Source organism: Phyllostomus discolor, chromosome 7 (assembly GCF_004126475.2).
Source record: "Phyllostomus discolor isolate MPI-MPIP mPhyDis1 chromosome 7, mPhyDis1.pri.v3, whole genome shotgun sequence".
Taxonomy (NCBI): domain Eukaryota; kingdom Metazoa; phylum Chordata; class Mammalia; order Chiroptera; family Phyllostomidae; genus Phyllostomus; species Phyllostomus discolor.
Genome location: NC_040909.2, coordinates 41,221,279 through 41,244,181, shown reverse-complemented (window position 1 = coordinate 41,244,181; position 22,903 = coordinate 41,221,279). Strand labels below are relative to the sequence as shown.

At 48.8% G+C, this 22,903-nt stretch overlaps 1 protein-coding gene across 16 annotated transcripts in view; it reads right to left on the bottom strand.

Moving 5' to 3' along the window:
• The window catches only part of ATP2B2 (ATPase plasma membrane Ca2+ transporting 2), a 450,624-nt gene that overhangs the window by 115,089 nt on the left and 312,632 nt on the right, over positions 1 to 22,903 (bottom strand). For 15 of the 16 annotated variants that reach the window (XM_036030810.1, XM_036030815.1, XM_028517969.2 and 12 more), the window contains one exon: positions 21,959 to 22,476. In XM_036030810.1, the coding sequence (XP_035886703.1) occupies positions 21,959 to 22,157 (199 nt within the window). In that variant the 5' untranslated portion in view covers positions 22,158 to 22,476. Of the gene's footprint in view, positions 1 to 21,958; positions 22,477 to 22,903 lie in introns of those variants that run through there. The other variant, XM_036030814.1, reaches the window with a different exon arrangement.

The window sequence follows — 22,903 nt, the reverse complement described above, 5'->3', positions numbered from 1 at the left end:
TGGACCTCAAGTGGTTTGCACTTGACAATTAGCTTTGAGGACTCACTGCTCCCACCTCTGCTCCTCCTTCATTGCCCCTTTCCCTCGTTTCTTCTGTCAGACGGTGAGAAGAAAAGAGGTAAGCACAGTCTGAAGGCTTGCCCTGATGCCCCTAGGACAGGGACAATAAATACATTTCATCTTGCAAGTCAACTAGTTGGTAAGTAGAGGCTACCTGGCGTCGAGCTTGAGGAGTCCGGGCATTGGGATTCACTAGTGGTATCTGCCACAGAGGTGGGTTCAGGAAGTGGGACTTGCCTTCCAGGTATTTGCTGTGTCTCTCATCTTGTTCTTTTCTCCTTCAGTCCCTGGGCCAGGGTTTCCTGGAGCCCACAAGGTAGCCCCACTTGATTGTTTTGTCCACATCTCCAATTCAGCAAGTCTAAGACCAACCTCTTGGTTTCCTTCAAATCTATTCCTCTTTCAGACTGATTAACCAGCCTCCTTGGTAGTTCTCAGATTTGACCTTTTTTCTTCACTCTTGAGATCATCACCTGAATCTGGGCTCTCAGCATCTCTCAACTGGCTCTTCCTGAAATGGCTCCTTAGTGGGTCTCCCTCCCAGTCCCACTACCTTCTGCCTGACAATTTATGCTGCTTTATTCTCCCATAAGTGCCCATTGTGGACTTTTATGTCTCCACTCTTGAACTTGCAAAGGCTCTAAATGCTCAACAAATAGCAATTAATATCCCTTCTTCTACAGTTAAGACCAATCTCATTAATTCCCCTTTCCTTCCTTCTGTGTTTACATATTGTTAAAACATTTTGTGATTGCTGCATCTGAAACATCAGATATGTGTTGTCTCCTAAGGACACAAAGATAAATTACACATGACCCCTGCTTTGAGTTGCTCACAGTCTGGGGTGGTGATGGCAGAGTGGAGATGGAAGCCTAAAAAACTAATTCCCATCCAAGGTGATAAAATGCCACCGGAAATGCTTTTCCTTCCATCTTTGGTTCCTTTTCCAGGCCTCGGTCTGTCACCTTTCCTTGGGGATCTGCCTTGATGTCATCCCCCCAATATCTTCTCCTTCTCTCTCACAGAACCTGCCATGCCCTGGTAGATACAATGGCCTATTTGCCTATACTCCTTTTCCAGCCACTTGAGCTTTTTACCTAATTTCTGTAGAAGGTAAATTGTCTAGCACACCACAGGGCCCCAATAAGAGTTGAGTTGAGTCAGCTCCAGCTTTTGAGTAAATCTTTCATGTATTCTATTTCTCCTTGCTGACTCCCAATCAGATCTCTCAGGTAGACCATCCCTCTATTTGATTCAGTTCAGATCTGGGGCAGACTGCTTGGCCTTGCCACTTACCAGTTGGGCATGTTAACCTCCAAGTGTCTCAGTTTTTCCACCTTTAAAATGGGGGTGATGATAGTACCTATTTGATAAGGTTCTTGTGGAGATATGATGAGTTAATATATGTTTACATGCTTAAAACAGCATGTGGCACATGGTAAAAGTACAAGCCACCACTGGGGTCATAAAGGGTTTTCCCTACATACTGGGATAGGCCCTTCTCTTTACTTTTCCTGTGGGGGCTGAGCCCACTTAGTGTCTGTTTAGAATTGCCACACTCTTCTGCTTGCATCTACTTGGTATTTTGCCCCCCCTCATTGTGAGTTCTGACTGGATGGGAGGGTCTGGGTTTCGAAGGGATTGTGAGGAGGAAAGGTGGGTAGACTATTACTTTCTAAGAAGAATCATCGCCCTCACTACTCACTGGGTCATACCTGGTTGCCGAGCAACCAGGAATGCACATCTTGGCTGAGGCTTACAATTTTACGGGGAAACAAAATGTTCCCAACAAACCCTTAAATCATATCCCATTAAGTTCTGTTCAGCCTGAGGCCCAGCAACAAAACCAAAAGGAACAGTACAAAGTGCCAAGACATGGGGGGCAGGATACTGGGGTAGGAGACTGGAACTGGGGTTCTGGCCATGTCCACCCCTAGCTAGCTGGGCGATGCAGAAACCCTCACCAGGTCTGGGTTCACTAAGTAGCTTTGTCACCTCCTCACTGGCAGAGCCATCTCTCTTCTCTGCCTCCATCGCTGCTCACCTGCTGGAGTGAAGATGTAGTACTTGCTTTGCGGGGCCTTGGTGAAAACTATTGAGATAATGTATCACGTTACTCTTCTGTTCTTGGCTTTCCTGCAGCTGCCTCACTTTAGAGGAGAAACCCACACTCCTCCTCCAGGCTCCCGCTATACAGCCCTGCTCTGCACCCTGGCTTCACCTCTGGTGCTGAGGGATGTCCCCTCAGGTCCTACCTCTGAGCCTTTGCCCACGCTCCCTCCTCATTCCACATGGCAGCCTCCCTTTCATTCTCCAGGTCTTCTTTGCCTTCTGATGCCAGAATCTAGAAGATCTGCTCTATTTTTCCCAACTCCATGCTCTTGCTTATTTCTGCCAGAGCCCTTACAACAATGAACAATCTCAGTTATTTTTCCATTGTGCGTGTGCGTGTGCGCTTGCTACCCACACCCGAATGCAAGCCCTGCAAGGGCAGTGACATTGATTTTGTTCATGGCTGTATCTATCCCCAGGGCCTAGATATATATCTCGCACACAGTAAGTGCTCAGGAAACATCTATCGAGTTATCAAACTAATGAAGGTTTTCCCAATGCTTAGCGCTTAGTAGGTGTTCATGAGTCTCTTGCTGTTAGTTTCACTTTAGGCTTTTCTGTAAATGGGGGTGGACTGACATGCTTAAACCCTATGCTGCTTGGTCCCAACTCTATTGAAGGCATTTTTTTCTATTTACAGCAAAAGGTAAAAATACCGATTAACTGAGAAACATGTTAGCAGAAAATCATCATCCTTGGCACTTTTCAGAGACAAAACTTCAGCGCAGAGCTGGCATGACAGGTGCCAAGGGGCTCTGAAATTCAAATACATGAAATAGGGAAAAATATCTAAGATCTGAGGGCATCTGGAATACACTGATGGAGCCTGGGCTTGGGCCAGGCAGGAACATCACCTCTGCAACCTGTTGGTAAGTGACCTTGGGTACACTGTGCCTCAGTTTCCTCATCTGTAAAATGGTGGTAATACTGAAATAAGATTCAAGTCCTCCCAACCCACTCCAATGTTCAGAACTAAATCTCAGGACTGGAACTCATGCCAGCCCTAAGGGAAGTCTCCATCTGCCTTCCACCTCTTAGCTGTACTTTCTTCACTCCGGTACAAGGGCCTGAAGTGTGGCTGGCTCCCTGAGATGGTAATTGTTAGGGCAATTTAGAAAAGCTTTTGGGGGTGACAGAAAAGTTGGCAGTTCCAAATCAAAAGCCAGCCGTAGAGGGAGTCCGTCGTCAGGACATCAGAGGGACAGTTTTGCAGCCTGGGCTCCCATTAACCACAGTAGTCAAAAACCTGATTATTCTAAACCCTGGTGCTCATTCGCTCGACACTTTCTCCCTTCTGGGTAATTAGATCTCCCAGGACTTCAAGAGGATTGCTAGTGGCTTTGTACCAGCTCGTATGTCCTTGAGGCTGGCAAGGGGGTGGCAGGAGGTACATCTCTGCTAGTCAGGTCACAGCACCTCCTGGGCTGGTACCCTCCCCGAGGACCCAACCTCTAGGTGGGATAAAAAGGACATACCTCTCCAGACAGAGAGGATGCAGGGAAGCTGGGCAGGGACATGCACAGGAAGGAGGTGAAGACACTGCTGGCATCTTTGGTCAGGATTAGGTTTTCTGATATCTCCATGGTCCCCACGCTGAGCTGGGCCGAGGGTTCTGGCTGGGGGAGGTGACCTGGGGAGCTGGAATGGGCAGTCCAGCACGCACACACGCACACACACATGCAGTCATCGGTCAGGTTTTCATCTATATAGAGTTCTTGCTAGGTGCTGGGGTCTCAGACAAAAGTGAAACTGCCCTTGCCCTCGGGAAGCATAAATTCAAAAATCTAAGATAATGCCTGCCCACCCACCAGATATGTACAGCTGCTTCTCTCAAGTGGAAGGAAACCACGTTAGCCCTTTAGAAGTTGAGCCAAAGTGTGGTAATTCACAAAGTTACCCTCCCCACTCTATAGTTTTCCTCCACAGGGATTTTTTTGTTTTGTTTTCCTGCAATGCGGCTTGCCCAGGATTTTCCCCACATGCCTATCTCTCTGGGATTGGGCCAGTTTGGTGACCCCTTTTTCCCACTGAACACCCATGGTCTCTTGGAACTTAGTTCTTTCCCAGCTGACAATACTAGCTTCGAACAGAGTAGGAGCCTTTTTTCCCCCTTGACACTGTGATTTCCCCAAACACATCTCAGCAAGAAAAGAGGTGTGGGAAGGGGCACAGGACTGGGCAAGTTAGGAGACTCAAAAGACAAGTCCTGACTCTGTTACCTACTCATTGTGTGACAAGTCCTCTCTGAGCCTCTGTTTCTTTACCATAAAATGGGAGGCTTATCTCCCAGGGCAGCTATGATAGAGAAAGAGATCATGAAAGCTATAGGGCCTGGCAGAGTGCCTGATAGAGCCCAAGACACTAACACAGGGGATCTAAAACCTCTGAAAAACAGGAGCCCCACTAGAACTCAACCTCAGTCAACTGTGAAAAGCAATTCTTAGGCATCCAGCGTGTTGGTTGATAATTAGGTTAAATGTCACCTCCACAGGGAAGCCGCCCTTGACTGCACATCTAAGCTGTCCTTCCCCCTACTCACACTTAAAGCCTTTACCCATCTGATATTTTCTTTTTTCCTTACCCAAGGATATATTTTTATTGATTTAGAGGGAGAGGAAGGGGAGGGGGGAGAGAGAGAGGGAGGGATGGAGCGGGGGAGAGACAGACAGACATACAGACAGACATCAATGTGAGAAAGATCAATTGGTTGCTTCCCATATGTTCCCAATTGGGGATTAAACCCACAGCCTAGGTATGTGTACTGACTGGGGATTGAACTTGCAACATTTTGGTGTATAGGACAATGCTTCAACCAACTGAGCAACCTGGTCAAGGCCTGATATTTTCTTGTTCATTTATTTGTTTCTGTATTTTTTGTTGGAACCTTGTAAGCTTTGTGAGGGTAGGAATTTTTTTAGCTCAGTGCTATATCTGCAGCACCTAGGACAGCAACTAGCAAACTAGGTGCTCAATAAACACTTCTTTAAAGGATGTATAAATTAGTAACTGAATGTAGTAATTCTTAGCCAGGAAGTGAAACATCATATACCACCACAAAATGTGTCAAAATTCAGTGGGGTTTATTAAGGGCAGGGCACCTATAGTCTCAACATTATAATTATTATCCTTAACTTTCAGTTATAATCTTTAATTTATCCTGGAACCCCGAGTGGTATTAATGGAGGGTCAGGCTCTATAGTTGTAAAGGAAGCTCTGGAGTTCAGGTCTCCTGAGGGCCTGGCAGCCTGTTCTTGAGGACCCTGCAACAGGGTGGTGGCCAGATCACGCCAGGTCTGCAGGGCACAGTGAGGAGTGTGGTGTCATTCTAAGAGCAGTTGGGTTTTTTGGGCCTTTGGGTTTTGAACAGGAGGTGGCACAAGTTGACTCATATTTAAATTTACTCTGGCCACTGTGGGGAGAAGAATTTGGAGGGGGAGAAGATGGAAAAAAGGGGGGCTCATACATCCATTATTCTCATAATAACCTTGTAGGTAGGCATTTCTAAATCTACTATCCTAATGTGAAAACTGAAGCTCAGAGAGGGCAAGTAATTTACTTGAGTTCACACAGCAAGTGAGTAGAGGAGCTGGCATTGAACCTTCAGCCAGTACTCCATGTCCAGGCCCTGCCAAAGGCTCCAGGGCTGACAGCCTCCAACCCCTGGGTCTGGGATTCTGGATGCATCTTTCTTATTTATTTATTTATTTATTTATTTACTTACTTATTTATACTGAATTTATTGGGGTGACATTGGTAAATAAAATTGTATAGGTTTCAGGTATATAATTCTGTAATGTATCACCTCTATATTATATTGTGTGTTCAACACCCCAAGCCTCTTTTCATTACCATTTATCCATGGACTCATTTTTTATAGCCCACATGTCCCCGGCCCAGGGGCCCTTGAGAATGTTGCTGACCACAAGGAGGTGGTGAGTGAGACCTGGAAACAGAATCAAGTTCTCGGCTATTCCGTTGAACAACAGATCAGGTGTCTGCCTACTCCCAGCCCTACCCCTTTTTCTCACACTTGGGCCTGAGTTCCACGGTGTTTGGAGCAACTGAAAACTCCCAGGCCTCTGGGCCAGAGTCTGAGCACCAGTCTGTGGGGAGCACGGAGTCCTGGGGACACCTCATCGCCCTTTGACAGATGGTTAAGACCACGAGGTATGGCCTCATCCAGGCCCAGGTATTATTCCAACAGCTGTGTGACTTGGGCAAGTCAGTCAATCCTGTGTGCCTCAATTTCCTCAAAATAGGGTAGGAGAAGCATCTTGGGCTGCTGCTCAGTACAAGGTAGTTGCCAACTCAGCTATTACTAGAGGACAGGGCAGCACCTCTCCTTGGGCTCCCTTCTAAACCGATGGCCTGCCTTGTCCTGCTGGCTCCCAGATGATCCCCAGTAAGGAGGAAGCTGGAGACCCTTGTGCTCTTGGGTGAGGGGCTGCTTCTTCACCTTGGCTAACTGTGGCCATGAGCCAGGGACCTGTGGGCACAGGAGAGATCTAGCATCTCCCTGAAGGATCAGTAGGGCTCCCTGTGAATCATAGATTCACTAGGTTTAGGACAACCATAATCTCTGCCTACAGTTGTGAGATTAGGCCTAAGCTTCCAGGGGTATCTCCCTCATACCTGGGCCACTTCCAACCCTGGAGGGTCTCTGTTCACTCTCATCTACCCTTAGGGGTTACTTGAGAAGCCTCTGCCCTAAGGTACTCTTCAACTAGGAGTATCTGTGTCTTCTTGGGGGAATTGCTAAGGATGGGCTCTCAGACAGTATCACAAGAGGTTTAGTTCATTTACTTCCTTTCCTGGAGAAGGTCGGGGTGTGGGCTGGCTGTGGCTGCTCTGAGCCCCTATACTTCTGCTGGCTGGGTCCTCTGGTTTGCTGTTCTCAGAATTAAGCCCCGGATTCTTTTTAAAGACTCTGGCACTTTAAGAAATGATGAATTATTGTTTAAAAAAATAAACAAGACATCGTAAGAGAAAAAGTAGAACTTAAATTATCAAAAAGAAAAACAAAAGCATGTATTGGGTTTTGGCTGTCTAGTGGCATTCCTGAATCCTCTTGGGAAATTAGGTACCCCCTACTAGGAGGAGTCTTGGTAACTACTAACCAAGATGTTCCCCCTATCTCCTGGCCCAAGCAAGGGTGGGCATGCAACCAAGCCAGGCCACTCACATGCTCTCTCCTTGGACTTGGAGTTGGTGATGTGCAGGTACCAGCTCATACCTGTCTGTGAGAGCTGACTGTTACATTTTCAGGTATTTTTGGGAGCTGGTTGTTATATATAGTCATTATCAGACTTAAATGATACACACTTATAATTTATACAAATTATATTTAAAAAGGTAACAAATGCCCCACACTCAACCCTTCCTAATTATCACACTACAAGCCACTAGGCTCTCTTCTCTTAAATCTGCATTGTAGAAATACTACATGGATGGAACTGGAGAGCATTATGCTAAGTGAAATAATCCAGGTGGTGAAAGACAAACACCATATGATCTCACCTAATAAGTGGAACCTAATCAACATAACAAACAAGTGAACAAAATAGAACCAGAAACAGGGAAATAAAGAACAAACTGAGAGGGACCAGAGGGGGGGGAGGAGGGGATAATGGGGGGAAGATGGGGAAAGGTCAAGTTAAGGAACATGTACAAAAGACCCATGGACAAGGACAATGCGGGGGGGGCGGTGGAATGTGGGAGGGGGATTGGCAGGGGAGAGCCATGGGGGAAAATGGGACAACTGTAATCAAACAACAATAAAATAAATAAAAAAGAAAAGAAAATCTACATAATGGTGTGCTAACATCGCATCTCTTCCCAACTCCACATTTAATGCCATCGTGTTGGTGACACAGGGAGAGCATTTTCACCACAGAATCAGCACACTGCAAAGAAGGACGCCCTCCCCACCCAGACAGCTGGTTTTACACACGCACCAGCACAGCACTGCCTGGAATCCTGAGCGACACGGGGACCAAGGCAGGAGGAGCAGATTTTCCCCCACACCACGTTCCTCAAAGGGGCATCTGTCCTGTCAGTCCTGCCACTGATCCCTGCCTGTCCTGATTTCCTTTGGGAAACTACGGCTAGGTTTTCCAGCCTTTGCTCCAGCTTGAGCCCACCCCACTCTGCCCACAGGTCTTTGCGATGCTGCTCAGACAGCTTCTTTTGCTTACAGCAAGCACCTCCTCACTGACCCACCCTAGGAGGCTGCCCCACAAGTGTAGAAAGAGAAGCTGAAAAATGATTGTCCCTAATCTCACCCCACAACTCTGATACTGGCACCAGCACCAGCTGGAGGACCCCTTTAAGTCTTTTTTTCTTGTGTCTGTTTTTATAGAGTTGTTGCATGAACCATGCCAAGCCCTGCTTTGCTCATGTCACATTATTTCATGAGCCTCATCCACATTGCTTCATGTTCTCCGAATCATGCATTTTCTGTAATGTTCCATCAAGCACATGGAACAGCTGAAAGGGGCTTAATTTCTCTCCTAATGTTGGGCATTTAGGAATTACTTAAAAAATATATCACACAGGGATGTGGTTAAAAAGCATTTTCATTTGGTTTTGTGCCAGATAGCTGTGTGAGCTTGAACAAGATCTTTCCCTCTCTGGGCCTCAGTTTTTACACCTATAGTATGTGCAGGGTGATGATAATGATAACAGTAACAATAATGACGGCAGTTTCCTTTCCCTGCAAGCTTCCTGCGCTGTGCTGGGTGTGCTTACTTGTGTCAGCTCATTCACTGCTCACAGCGGCCCAGGAGTCAGCACTGCTCCACAGGCGAGTGATCAGGGTCTGAGAGGCGGCGCACACTGCTGGGACTCAGAGCCAGGATGTCTGCTGCTTAGTGCTTAGGCCGCACTGCTGCTTCTAATACCCTCTGTATGATGGGCTCTTGGAGACTCACGTCCACATGGAAGCGAGCCCATTCGCCCTCACCACAGTCCTCATCTGTTCCCATCATGTCCCCACCTTACAGGAGAGAAACTGTGGTTGCAAGCATGGAAGTGACTGTCTCAAGTCAGAATGTTCTGGGTTGAACTGTGTTTCCCTCAATACCTTGATCTCAGACTTGCAGCCTCCAGAACAGCGAGACAATGCATTTCTGTTGTGTAAGTCATTCAGTCTGTGGTCCTTTATTATGGCAGCCCCTGGAAACTACACAGCGGCAGAGCAGAGATGGATGAGAGCGCTGAGGGTCAGGGGGAAGGTGCACAGGCTGCAATGGGGGCAGGGAGGAGTGATGTTTTCCCCTTTCACCTCATGCAGGGACGATTCAGGACCTCAGCCCTGGGTCAGGTTCTCACCCACTGTGTGCTTGGGCAGGTCTCATGTGCACCCTGGGATTGCTGGATGAAATGGTCCCTGAGAGCCACCCCAGACCTGTGGTCCCACGGGTCCATGAGTCCCCCAGGCCCTTTCCCCACCTGCCCCGACATGACTGAGTTAGTGTGTATTTGCCGGAGAAGCCCCAGGGAATGTTCCATTGTGCTGTTTTGTCCAACAGACATTTTCCAAGAGCTCATCCAGCAGTCTGCCTCTGAGGTTGTTACTACTTCATTGTCCTCCTTCACTTCTCCTGCAACGCTTATGTCTGACTGACTGCCTATCTAGTGCCAGGCACCCTGATCTTGCCTTGTCTGCAGGCAACATTCTCCTTCTACTTCTCTGACTTCTACTTTGCCAGTTGCCTGTCCCCTTATTAGCTGACATTCCCTAAGGACCTTTGCTTGATGACCAACCCAGGTGAACTCATTCCTGCATATTTATTGAGCATACTCTGTGCTGGGCACTGTTCCAGCTGCCAGGGTACAGCAGTGAACAACATGGGCCCAAACCTCTGCCCTCCCATGGCTGACTTCCCCCCACTCAGGTTTGGGACTTGTTAGTAGAGACAGGACTTCTCCATAGACATCTCTAGCATCTGACGTTCCACCTCCAGGCCCACCCTCTCTCCAGGGTTCCAGGCCCACTGTCCTACCCCCCAGGCCCTGAGAACGCAGTGTAAGCACAAACCTGTCATCTCAGCCTGACCCTGCTCCTGGCCTCGTTGGCTCACCTCTGTCATAAGCGGCTAGTTGCTGTATTGAAACCTGAGTCTACACTGACATGTCTCTCTGTCTCTCTCTCTCTCTCCTATCACAGGCTGAGTCCTCCTGCTTGAAGCTCCCTCATCTCCCTCCTCTTTATCACCACCTTCCTGGCTGGGTCCAGCCCTGTCACCTCCCTTTTGGATGCCTGTCCCTCCCTCCCCACTGGCTCTATCTCCCCGTCCCAAGCCAAACTCATTACTGCCAGACCAATTGTCTTGGCCACACTACTTCTCTGCTCAAGAACACTTGGGGCTCCCTCTTGTCTCTTATTTTAAGCCCAAACTTACTTTTTGACTAAACATTCAGAGTCCTAGGATAGAATCTGGAGTTGTCTTCCTGGTATAAGTTCCAGTTCTTCCACTCATTAGCTGTGTGACCATGGACAAGTGATTTAACTTCTCTGAGCCTCGATTTCTTTATTTGTAAAGATGGGGATAATAGCAGTACCTACCTTCTTAGGTTGTTGGGAGGATTAAATGAGTTATGATGTATGTAAAGCTCTTAGAATGGTATCCGGAACATCTATAATGCTCACTCTTAAAAAAAAGATTTTATTTATTTACTTTTAGACAGAGAGGAAGGGAGGGAGAAAAACATCAGTGTGTGGTTGCCTCTCAAGCGTCCCCCACTGGGGACCTGGTCCGCAACCCAGACATGTGCCCTGACTGGGAATTGAAACAGCAGCCCTTTGGTTCACAGGCCGGAGCTCAATCTACTGAGTCACACCAGCCAGGGCTATAATGCTCAGTTACTTTTAATTATCATCACTACTTCTGGTTGCTCCCTCCCCCAAGCCTCAAGCAGACAGAATAATCAGCTCTTCCTCTTACACACCTTTCTTCTCTGCCTCTGTGCCTTTGTCCATACTTTCTCCTCTGCCTGGAAAGCCCTTCCCCACTGCAAACCCTGCCTATCTCTCAACATCTTGCTCAATACCACCTCCTCCACACAGCCCTCCTGGATCATAATGCTGGAAGGGTTTGCTTCCACCTCTCAATCCCATGGCAACTTGTCCAAAGCTATTCTACAGAAAGCTGAATTTTCTGTTTGGAAATGGTCCCTGGAATCATTTTCTGGGATCACGGAAATTTCCAGAGGGCCTCCCTTTGGGGTGGAGGCTGATGCTGGCAGGTGGGTCTGAGGGAGCCATCTGCAGAGGCGCTAATTTCCACTGACTATAAATAACTCCAGGTCTGAAACCACAGCAGGGGCCTGGATTGCGCCAAGAGGAGTAAGATAATCGTTGTGGGGAGAGGGGGGCCTGCATAAATAACTTACCTGCTCTGTCAGAGCCTCTCGTGTGACAGGCGGGCCTGGAGGGAAAAGCTGCTTCAGCTCCCTTGACCTTTGTGCGACCCAGGCTGGGTGGACAATTGAGATTGCCTAATGTTAGAGAGGGTCCGGCCTGCTTTGCGGAGCAACATCTCTCACCCCTCAGCTCACTTGGCAGATAAAAAAACCATAAACTCAGGGATGCAAGGTAACCAGCATCTGGTGTCCCAGGGTCCTGGGCTTCTGGGAGCCTGAGACCTATTGCCAGAGAACACCCATGAGCCTTTGGAAGCCAGTGTGGGTAGGGCTCCAAAGCCACCTGGGAGGAAAGGTTTGCTGGGTGGGGGTTTGGGCTGAGAGGCAAAGGGTACTGCCCCGGCCTGGGCTGTGGTGGGGCCTTGGCTATGCCTGAAGTTTTTTAAGTCAGGCTTTCATGGGAAGGGCAGTCTGGGGCCTGCCCGTGAGCTAGCCACTCTTCAGCCAGTCTGATATTTGTACTGGTGGGGGGCTATGAGGCAGAGAGTCTCACAATTCTAGAATGTCTGAGCCTAGAGGAGCCTCAGAGACTACCAGACCCACCCTCTTTTTTGGTGTGAGGTTTGGGGAGGGTCTCAGTCAATAAGGGCCAAAGTCAGGGTGGTCTCCTCTTTAGCCTTTCCAGCTCAGAGTGTCTCCTAACACAGGTGGGTAGAGCACACGAGGCCAGACCATGGCTAGGGTGGGGTGGGTGGCTGCAAAATGAACCTCCCCAAGGCCCCTCTGTGGGCCAGGCACTCTGTGTGTATTTTTTCACTTTATCAACAGAACAGTATGGGTCCTGGGAGCTGGATTTTACCTGTTCCATTTTACAGATATAAAAACTGAGGCACTGTGAACTTAAATAACCTGGGCTCCAACTCAGGCTTTAGAGACTCTAGTTTAGCACTTTTCTCTTATACTAGAGGTTTTCAATGTTTTTCTTTCCTTTTGGGGGAAAAAATACCTAAACATTTATTTAAAAAAATCTTACCAGATGTTTTACCACGAAAAACAGGTTAAAAAAAAAAGGAGGCTCTCTGTAAATGATAGGGAGGAAAGGTCACTCAGAATCTCCCTGTCCCCTGAGGCACCTCTGTGGAACCCCAAGGAACCCAGTATGAGAACCAGCTCTCAAACCATCAGTTTCCACGCACTCAGTGAGCTCTTTGGCTCACCTAGCATTTGGAAAGGGGCACTACTCGGGGCTTTACCCTCATAGAGCTCACAGCTCATTTCACACTCACATGGACAGAATGGAAAAACATAAACACTATTATCTGAGCTGACAGTCTGCATACACTGCGTGAACAAACTGACTAAAACAGTGTCTACAAAAGTCAACCCATAGTCTGTCGGCTGGAGTCTTCTGACTTTTGAGATACATCCTAAGCTCCAGGTACAGTGAGTTCCTCATGTCTCCCTGTGCACATGCTGGTTCTTAGCTCAGGGCCTTTGCTTAGACTGTTACCCTCATTAAGAGTGTGTTCTCCACGCCCTGACTGGTGTGGCTCAGTGGCTTGAGCACGGTCCTGCAAACCAAAAGATTGCCAGTTCAATTCCCAGTTACGGCATCTGCCTGGGTTGCAGTCCAGGTCCCCGGTTGGGGGTATATGGGAGGCAGCTGACTGATATTCTCTCACAGGTTGCAGGTTAATGTTTCTCTCCCCTGCCCTCTCTCTAAAAAAAATAAAATCTTAAAAAAAAAAAAAGAAGAAGAATGGCTCAAGATATTCAGCTCCTCCCTGTCCTTGGGCTCGAGATATTCAGCTCCTTGGAGATCTGGCTCAGAGGAAGTTCCTGTGATTTTGTCTCCTATCAGGCAGGGACTGACCCTTCCTTCAACCTTCAGCACATTCCCTCCTGCTGTAGAGTTACTTTGTCAACAGGAGGCAGTAGATTAAGGTCATGTGTACATATTCGGCAGCCAGCCTGTCTGGATACCAATCCTGGCTGGGCCTTTTGTTAGTGATGGTGCCCCATCTGTAAGTTGGGGCTACAAACAGCTCCTGTTTTACAGGAGTTTGTGAATATTCAATGAGGTGGTGTGTCTCTGGTATCACAGCTAGTGGCAAGCATTGCAGCTAGACTGGGAGAGTCTTTGAGGCAGAGGTGGTTTACAACCCAGTTTTGTACCCTCGTTTCCTGGGAGCTCTGGAGGGGAAGGGGGTCAGGAGGAGCTCCTCCCTCCTGCCCTCTGCCTGGCCTCTGCCCCTGGCACTGTCTCCTGCCTGACCTCTATTCCCACTCTGTGGATGGAGAGGGAATATCCCAGAAGGCTCTCCCTGTCCTTGCCTTCCCACTTGTCTCACGTAGAGCCACACCACACAAAAATTACTGCTGAGAATCATTTGGAACATCTCTTCGCAGAAGAGGAATGTGGCCCAAGCTTGAACACATCTGCTTAAACAAATAAAGATGTGTCAGCCTACATGTCCATTTGGCATAATAGAAGCAGGGGAAGCAAGGGACGTCTCTGAACACCTGTATCTTTTGGCTCTGGGAGGTGGGCATTATTATTATGCCAATTACAGATGGGGAAATTGAGGCTCAGATGGATGGAGTGACTTGCTCAAGGGTCTCAGTGGTGCAGCTGGGAGTCAATGCTCTTCTCATTCTTTCTCTTTTCTGGGCATGTACTAGGTACTTAGTGTTTAGTGCATATTCATTCTGCAAAGCAAAGGCGCCTTCATGGAGATGGCTTCCTCTTCAAGCCTTTGTTTCCACTCAAGGGGCTGCCGTGAGGACTACATGAGACAGAGAGCCTGGCTCTGATAGGTTTGCACACAGTAAATTATTGCCATTGGATGGCTTTGAGACTCAAGCTTTTGCATGGTTGGTCTACCTAGTGAGAGGCTCACCAGTAAATGCTCCTCCCACTGCCCATTTCCTTCACCCTCCTCTGGGTGCCTGACTGCACAAAGCACCTACCAGCTCAGCAGCGTCATCTCTGGGACATGAAGTCCCTCCAGTCCTGCTGGCATTCACCCAGAAACCCTTGGTCAGTGGCAGGTCAGGCCCTTTGCCTAACTGTTCTGTGCTCCGCCGGCCACCCCCACGCTTGCAGAACTGTTTGCCTAGTACACACTCTCCTGCCCCTGCCTGAGAAAGTGGATAGCATGTATTAATCAACATGTGGCTTTATTTTATTGATGATTCAGAAAGATGTGTGGGTGGCATTCTGGAAAGCATCCACATATGATTCATCAGACTTTCACAGAAAGCTGTGCTTTTAAAGGATTTTTTCCCCTGGTGGTAGTGGTGGTGGTGGGGGGGGGTATATAAGCCCTGCAAATCAAATATGGTACTGACATTTAAAAAATCATAGATTCGCATGTGTTGCTCAAGCCCATTGATCTGCCCAGACAAGCCATCTTTCTTGTCTCCACTAATTTAAACCCAACATGTCCCTTAAAGTCACACAGAGAGTTCCTGGTATAGATAATAAGACAGCTGACATTGATAGAGAACCTGACACGTGCCAGGCACTAAGCACTTCACACATACTACTCTGACCCTCATAGCCACCCTCGAAAGAGGCACTGTTATTATCCCATGTCATAGATGAAAAAACTGAGGCACAGAGAGGTTAAAGAACTGGCCCAATGCTCTGCAGCTGGCTAGCAAGTGGAGCCAGAATTTGACCATGACATGAACTGGTTACTTCACTGCTAGGACATTAGTGGTAGCCCTACTTTGTCTGGACCCAGCTTATGCCTATTATCTTAGTGTAGTTATTAACAGTGCTATGGTTTGGCTGTGATCACTCCATATTTAGTGCTCCTGAATCCTACCTTCACTCCTCAACTTTTTTAAATTTAAATTTAAATTTTTTATTGATCTGAGAGAGAGAGCAAGGGGGAGAGAGACATTGAAGTGAGAGAGAAATGTTGATCAGTTGCCTCCTGTATGTGCCCTGACTGGGGACCAAACTTACAACGTACTACAGTGTATGTGCCCTGAACAAGGATTGAACCCACAAATTTGTTTGTTTGTTTGTTTGTTTGTTTTGAGTATGGGACAATGCTCTAACCAACTGAGCCACCCAGTCAGGGCTCAATTGCCTTCTTAATTCTATCCTTCCTTCCCATCAGGCCAAGAACTTCTTAAGGGCATGGAACATACCTGCTCTTACTCCATACACTCTCTAGCACACAGTAGGGGCCTTCCACATAGTAGGCCCACAAACAGGTGTGTTTTGTGCCTCCATTCCCCTCCCCTCCCCTCATCTCCATGTGGCCTATGTGGACTGACTGGCCCCATCTGCAGTAAGCATATGACCCAGGTCTGACCTATCAACCTATTCTAACCTCCAGCCACAGGGATTGGTTCAAGATTGGCCCTGTGATTCCTGGTGGCCCAGTGAGAGTCTGTTTTTGTACTTAAGTGGAAACCTTGAGAAAGAGGTGCTGTTGGCACTGGGGTGGCTGGGGTGGGAGAGTGTTAGCCTGAAGCTGCTGGGACCCTCATGGGATGAGGGCCTGCCTGAGGACAGTGGAGGAGAAAGATAATAAAAGAGGGATGGACAAAGCCCTCCCACAGCACTGGAGGCCCTGGATCCAGCCATGCCTGAGGCCAGCATAGTCACTGGACTTTTTGGTTATACAAGCCAGAAAATCCCTTTTTTGCATAAGCCAATTTGAGAGGGTTCTATCAACCAGATAGAACCAGATTCCTATCAACCAATTCTATCAAGCAGAATCCTAATAGATAAAAATACTCAATAAATATTGGAAGATAATAATTTTTTTTGTGGAAAACTTTTAAAGCACTTTCAACTCATTATCTCCAAATGGCAAAGAGAGAAGTAGCATGATCCCCATTTTACAGGTAAGAAAAGTGAGGTAATGACAGGTGAGTCTGAACACCTCCCCAGTCTTCATGCTTTCCCCTCCTCCACCCCTGATGTACTTGAGAAGGTGGCAAGCTTTCTCAGTCTCTTAAATACTTCGATAAGTTTTTCTCCTCCAGGCCTTGCACCTGACAGAGTCCTGGGCCTTAAAATGGAGCATGGGCCACTTCACATGAGGACCCTGGGAAGTGGTTCTCATTTATCTCTGGCCAGGCAGGGGATTTTCCACGTGGACCCTGTATCTGAGTGGTCCCCAGCTTCACCCTGTCTGGGACACAACTGAATCTGTTGCTGCCTCAGTTTCTCTGTCAACCTGTTGGGGCCCCAGTGATCCTTGGGGAAACAGACAATGACATCACAATGACAAAGAGAAGACCCCACCTGCTGCCTCCACATTCTTCCCCGTGCCAGCTGGTGGTAGCTCTGTGGCTGACCTGAGCCCTACCAGGCCAGAGTGGCGTTCTCAGCTAACATCGTATTTATGCCACGTGAGGCACCATCCCCCATGACCTGCCCTCCTGTCCTCCCTCAGCCCCTCTCTCTCCTCCACTCGGGCAGGCTGTAGGATTCATACAAAATTAACCGGAGGTTCCGTTTCACAACACTCTGAAGTATCCAGTTCCCACCCCACCTGCTGCCGCCCCATCTTCTTTGTCCCTCTTTCTCCCCCACTGAGAAACACACATGCAGGGAGCGCCCAATGGGACATGCCTGAGCTGTCCCTCTGACAGCCCAAGGTGTGGGCGACAGGAGTGAAGGACGAGGGCTGTGTGTGTGGAGCGGCACAGGAAGGTGCCACTCTAGGCTTGGGGAACTGAAGCCAATTGTTCCATGGGTGACACAGGGTGTCCTGTGTCCTGTCCCCGGGTTGTAGCCTTCTGTCCTATAGAGGGAGGGGCACAAGGGCCACCCCCATCTCTTTTCTCTCCCTCTCTTCCTTCCTTCTGTGAAAAATTTTGAGCCCCCAGGCACTGTACCAGGTGCTGGGGATCTGGTGGAGAATGACAAACAGCTCCTGCCTCCAGGACCTCACTGGCTACCCCAAGAACCAGTCCCCAGCTTTCCAGACTCATCAGGAGTCCACCTACTCTGGGAAGCCTCACTCTTCATTGGGTACTGTTTTATTAATTGACTGTTTTTTTTTCACAATGATGGGGCCCATGCATGTTTTTGAAAAGAAATATTAGGTATACTAATAACAACGATAACATCATTTTGTAAGTGTCCAGGGTCTGCCATACACTGCACAAGCCCTTCAGTGGACAACATTGGTGAGGTAGGTAGTGTTATTATTCCCACTTCACAGATAAGGCAACTAAAGCTTAGAGAGGTTACACTGAATTCTCCCAGTGTCCCTTAAGAAAGAGTAAGCCAGTCAGGATTTGAACCTGGGTCTCTGGGGCCCCACTGTTCTAGGCTGAAAGGTTGCCGAAGAAACGGGGGCAGTGGAGGGCAGAGGGAAAAGGCATTACCAGAAGGGAACAGAACCAATAGTGGAAAAGGAAAGAAATAAAGATTGGGGCAGAGGCCAGGCTTATACAGCAGTTACCCCCAGAGTTAGGTAGAAAATCCCAATTACCAGGCTGTGGGACTGAGCCTCAGGCCTAGCAGCAGGTGGTGCCCTGGGTGGGTGGGACTAGATTTCTATGACTTTAAGCCTCCTCTATCACCTACAGAGATCTTTTTGTCTAAAATTAGCTGAATGTAAATGGGAAGGCTAATTTATGCGTGGCCTGAAGCAGTTTCCTCTAATGTGACTCAGAGCCGGCTCCTTGCTCACCTCAGCAGATTGGGGGCAGGGGATGTCCAGAATGACCAACCTGAGTCCCTGTCTGAAGCTGGCATAGCACCAGGCCACATGGCTCTAAGTTGGGGGCTGGGGCTGGAGGTCAAACATTCCTGTAAATCAGAAGGTAGCAAACAGGGCAAGGCAAATGCTGAGCATGAAAAATAATAAAGAAAAGTTCTCTGGTGGCCCCACCCTACTCGGGCCCTCCTCAGACCGAGAGCACCTTTAGAAGACTGTGCCCAGGTGCGCATGTCTGGTTTGGGGCTGATGGCACACCTGGGCATGGCATCTGTCAGAGCCGTGTTCAAAGTCTGTTTTGACATGAACTGTGGTGATGGCCTTGAGACCTCATGCTCCTCATCTGTAAAATGGGATAATACCTCCTGCTTCCAGGCTCATGTGTAATAAGGACGCAGAATACCCTACTGCAAAGTGTGGCACCATGTGCGGACACTGACCAGTGTTCCAGAACAAACAGGTTCCACCCTTTCTGGAGAGTGTGGTTGCTGCTTCCAGAGCAGTAATACACAGAATAAAAACAAGAGCTGACATTTATTAAGCACTTAGATACTGGGCACTTGGCCTGATCTCAATGAATAACAATGTTCACAACCCATGTTACTGATGGGGAAAGGAGGTGTTTGGTCTCTGGGGCCGAATCCTAACATAGCACTGCCCACATGCCAGGTGCTATTCTAAGCTACTTCACTGCATCCTTACCACAACCCAGTGAGGTAACCACTATCATTACCCCCATTTTACAGGGGATAATGAGGAAACTGAGGCATAGAGAGGTTGAGTAGCTTGTCCACAGTCCCACAGCTGATAAATGGCAGGGCTGAGATTTGAACCCAGACCACCGAAGTCTGGGGTCTGTGGCCTTATGCTCTTCTGCTCCTCCCCAAGACTCTTTCAGCTCCACCTGCACCCTGGGAGATCCTTCTAGGGGCCAATGCAGCACGGGCTCTGGTTAATCCTACCAGTGTTTCCTCCTCCCAAGAGATTTTTCCCATCAGAGATCTCATTTGGTCATCATGAAACATCAGGTAACCAAAGCTCAGAGAGGTTAGACAAAAGGCCCGAAGGCACACACACACAGCTGTTAGGGGGCAGAGCTGTTACCATTATTGCCACTTTATAGATGAAAAAACTGAGTCCCCTTTATTTTTCACGTAATGCCTAACTTTTATAATGCATTGGTATTCTATGGAATTCTGTCCAAGAAATGCTGCTTTATTCCATCTACATGATTCTCTTTTTTTTCCTCCATAGCCAAACACCTCCTCCTCCAGGAAGCCTTTTCTGACCTTCACTGCCCACCCATCTCACCTACCCTATGAGCTCTGGGGCCCCTGTTGCACTTGGCATGGATTATTTGCTGTTTTGGCTACTCAGACGTCTGAGCTGCTCTCTGTGGTCTCAGGACTCAATAGCCATGTCTCAGGGTTTTTTTTAAAATTTAATTTAATTTTTATTGACTTTATTGAGGTGACATTACTTAATAAAATTATATACGTTTCAGAGGTATAATTTTATAACACATCATCTGTACATTATATTGTGTTCACTACCCCAAGCCAAGTCTTTTTCCACCACCATTAAGTTATATACCCTCCTCTGTGCCACACAGCAGACTGGGTGCTGGATGTACAGAGAAGAGCAGGACAGGATTCCTGCCCTCAGGTGCAGGACACAATGAGCCAGCTGGTAATGACCCTGCACAGTGCTGGAGCTTGGCAATGGGCCACTCAATTTCCCAGGGTCAGAGAGCCCGTCAAGTGGGAGGGGAGGGCAGTTTTCTTAACTCAGGGTCCATACACTGGCTTCAAGGGGCACTGTGAAGGCACTGGTAGTGGGAGCCATATCTGTTGCATGGGGCTGGCTGTTTTCCTGGGGAGAAAGGCCATAGCTTCCATCCAGGCCTGGGGCCCAGAGACAGTTAAGAATTCCTGACTCAAGAGAATCTCCTGGTTCTATTCACAAGGCAAAGACTACTGGGAAACCCTGCCTCCTAGTACGCTGGGTATGCCACCCTGATGGCAGAGGTGCACAAGGGTCATTTTGCCACGGATGGGTGTTCCCACGAGGCTGAGGCTCAGAAGCCCCAAGGCAGACACCACTCCCATCACAGGGACACTTGAGGTCATTCTCAAGACCTGAGTCAGAATCATAAAGTGAAGAGAGAATGCTTCCTGTATTTCCACTCCCCTGCCAAAACAACAAAACACTAAGAAAGAAATGATTTCTAAATTTCAGCACATAGGCACAACATCAGAGATGGCAGCCAATCTGGAAAGAAGAACCAGGCTTAGTTCTTCTTCTTGGCCCAAGAGGGCCCCAGATGAAAAAGGACAGACATCTCGACCCACTGAGTGCAGTGGGGTGTAGGCACAGGCAACCACTAGACAGACCGGCAGGTCCCCGTGAGCAGCTAGACCCATAAGCTGCCTCTACAGGAAATGCATTCAGGGTTAGCACCCAGCCATGCCCAGGGCATGAGGACTGGAGTTAGGAGATGGAGTGAGAGGGACCTTGGACCTCAGATTTGTTCTCTGTCATATGGGGATAAAGATTCAGATGCTGTTTACTTCCCAGGTTGTGGTCTATATCCAGAGGAGGAATTGTCATCCAATCTCTTTAGAATAATATGGCTACTAATTATTGAGTGCCTACTGCATGCTTAGGCCTTCACTAGGCACTGTGAGGTAGGCACTGGCCCCATTTTCCAGAGGAAGAAACTGAGGCCTTTTGCATAAAATTATAGGATTGGGGAGTGCCTGGGCAGAGCCTCACACCTATGCTGTTTTGGGGTTCATGTAGGGAACTCTTTTCCTCATGGTGAGGGAAGGTAACTGTGGAGATGGAGACTCAAACTGAGCTCCGTGCCTAAGCTGGGCTGGTTTCTCTCCCCTGTGCCTCATGGCAGATGACTGGGCTTTGGTCCCCTCCAGAGAAGCCCCAGGAGGTTGAAATCCTCTCTCTCTCTGGAGATCCAAGGCCTACTATTTTGGCAGTTGTGAGAAAGTTCCACATCCATATCCAGGGCAAGACACACATGGGCATCTGTCACCCTTTCTGTGATGGCCCATCTTCCTGCCTGCCATATCTGTCTAGCAGTTCCAAGGCCGATGGCTGCCCCAGAGGCCTAGGAGTTCCCAAGTTAGAGCCTGGATTTGGGACAGTCATACATGACCTAGCCCAGTGACAGGGGCTGGGGAGCTGGAACTGGCTGCATGGTATCAAATGCTGTGGTTCTATGCTGGAGCCAGACAAAGGGATTTCTGGGGCCTGAGGAAGGGAGGGCAGGGGCTAGGTGGCTGGATCCTAGAATTCAATCTCTGTAGATGGGGTGGGGAAAGCAGGAGCCCCGCCTGAGCTTTTACAAAGGCAAGCAAGGCATGGTTCCTCTTCTGCCCCACTGGTCTCCCTCTGGCCCCACCTTGGAGACTGAGTGCCTCCCACATTTCCAGGCTGATGAGCCCACCCCTGAGGTGAATGTGAACCTGTTCCTATGGTTCTCTCTGCAGGTGACTTGGGTCATACCCCAATCCAAAATGGGGAGAAAATGGAAGCCTCATTCCCTGGCCTATCCAAAGGGGCTGACCCTCAGCTAGAATACACCAGAATGGCCATACTGGCATTTCAGTCCAGCTCCAAGACATCCCTGTGGTTAAATATCATGGAGCCAACACAGATAGTAGTTGCCAGGGCTGCAGCCCCAGGGTTGAGTCTCCCACACCTACCTTCGACAGGTGAGGTTTTGAGGCGCCGGCAGATGGCTTCAGTGTCCCCGTAAGTCTCCTTGATCTTGACCACAGCCTCAGTGCCCCGCAGCTCCATGAGGGAGCGGAGCTCCTCCATCGTGCACCCAAACTCGCCCCCATGGCCCGACTCATTTCTTTGGTTTTTGGAGTAAAAGTCGCTGTTGGTCATGTCACCCATGTTTGCCACAGTTCCTGCTCGGGGTGGGCCCGAGGGTCAGAGGTGGACAAGAGGCTTCTGGATGATGGCTCTGTGTGGCTGTTCTCAGCACAACCTCACTGGATGTCTGTGGCTCCTGGTGGCCGACTCCGGGTCCCAGGGGGAGGAGGAGGCTGAGGTGGGCTGACAACAGCAGTGGTGAACTCCAAGGGGTGTCCCTGGGTGCAGGGTGAAGTCCAGGGGCCAGAGGGGCTCAGGGTTGTAGACCCAGTAGTCTCCATTCAGCAGGGCCCATGCTGCTCCCTGGAGCTGGCATCTACATGGTCAGGGGTGGTGGCTCCTGTGGGGGCAAGCACAGAGTCGTGATAAAGGTCAGGAACTGTAGACCTCATGGGATGGGTACTCATGAAGGTCCCATGTACATGTGCATGCATGCCCACTCAAAATAATACCCACATACCCTAATATGGGTGTTTTGTACAACACCCATAGCACACCAGCACACATTATAAATCCAAACATACCAGCACTCTCCTGGACACCCCATGATATATCATCCCCACAGCACAGACTGACGGACCTTCATAATACATCCAGATCTCCTAATTGCCCACTGTGCTGTGTAACACACTGACTTCACAACATACATCCTGATGCACTCACACCCTTGGACACACAGAGGTCAGGGTGCCCTGCAACACCCAACTCCCCTACTTTTAGGGCCCACTTCACTGCCTTACACACAGAGCAATGCACAAGCCCCCCCC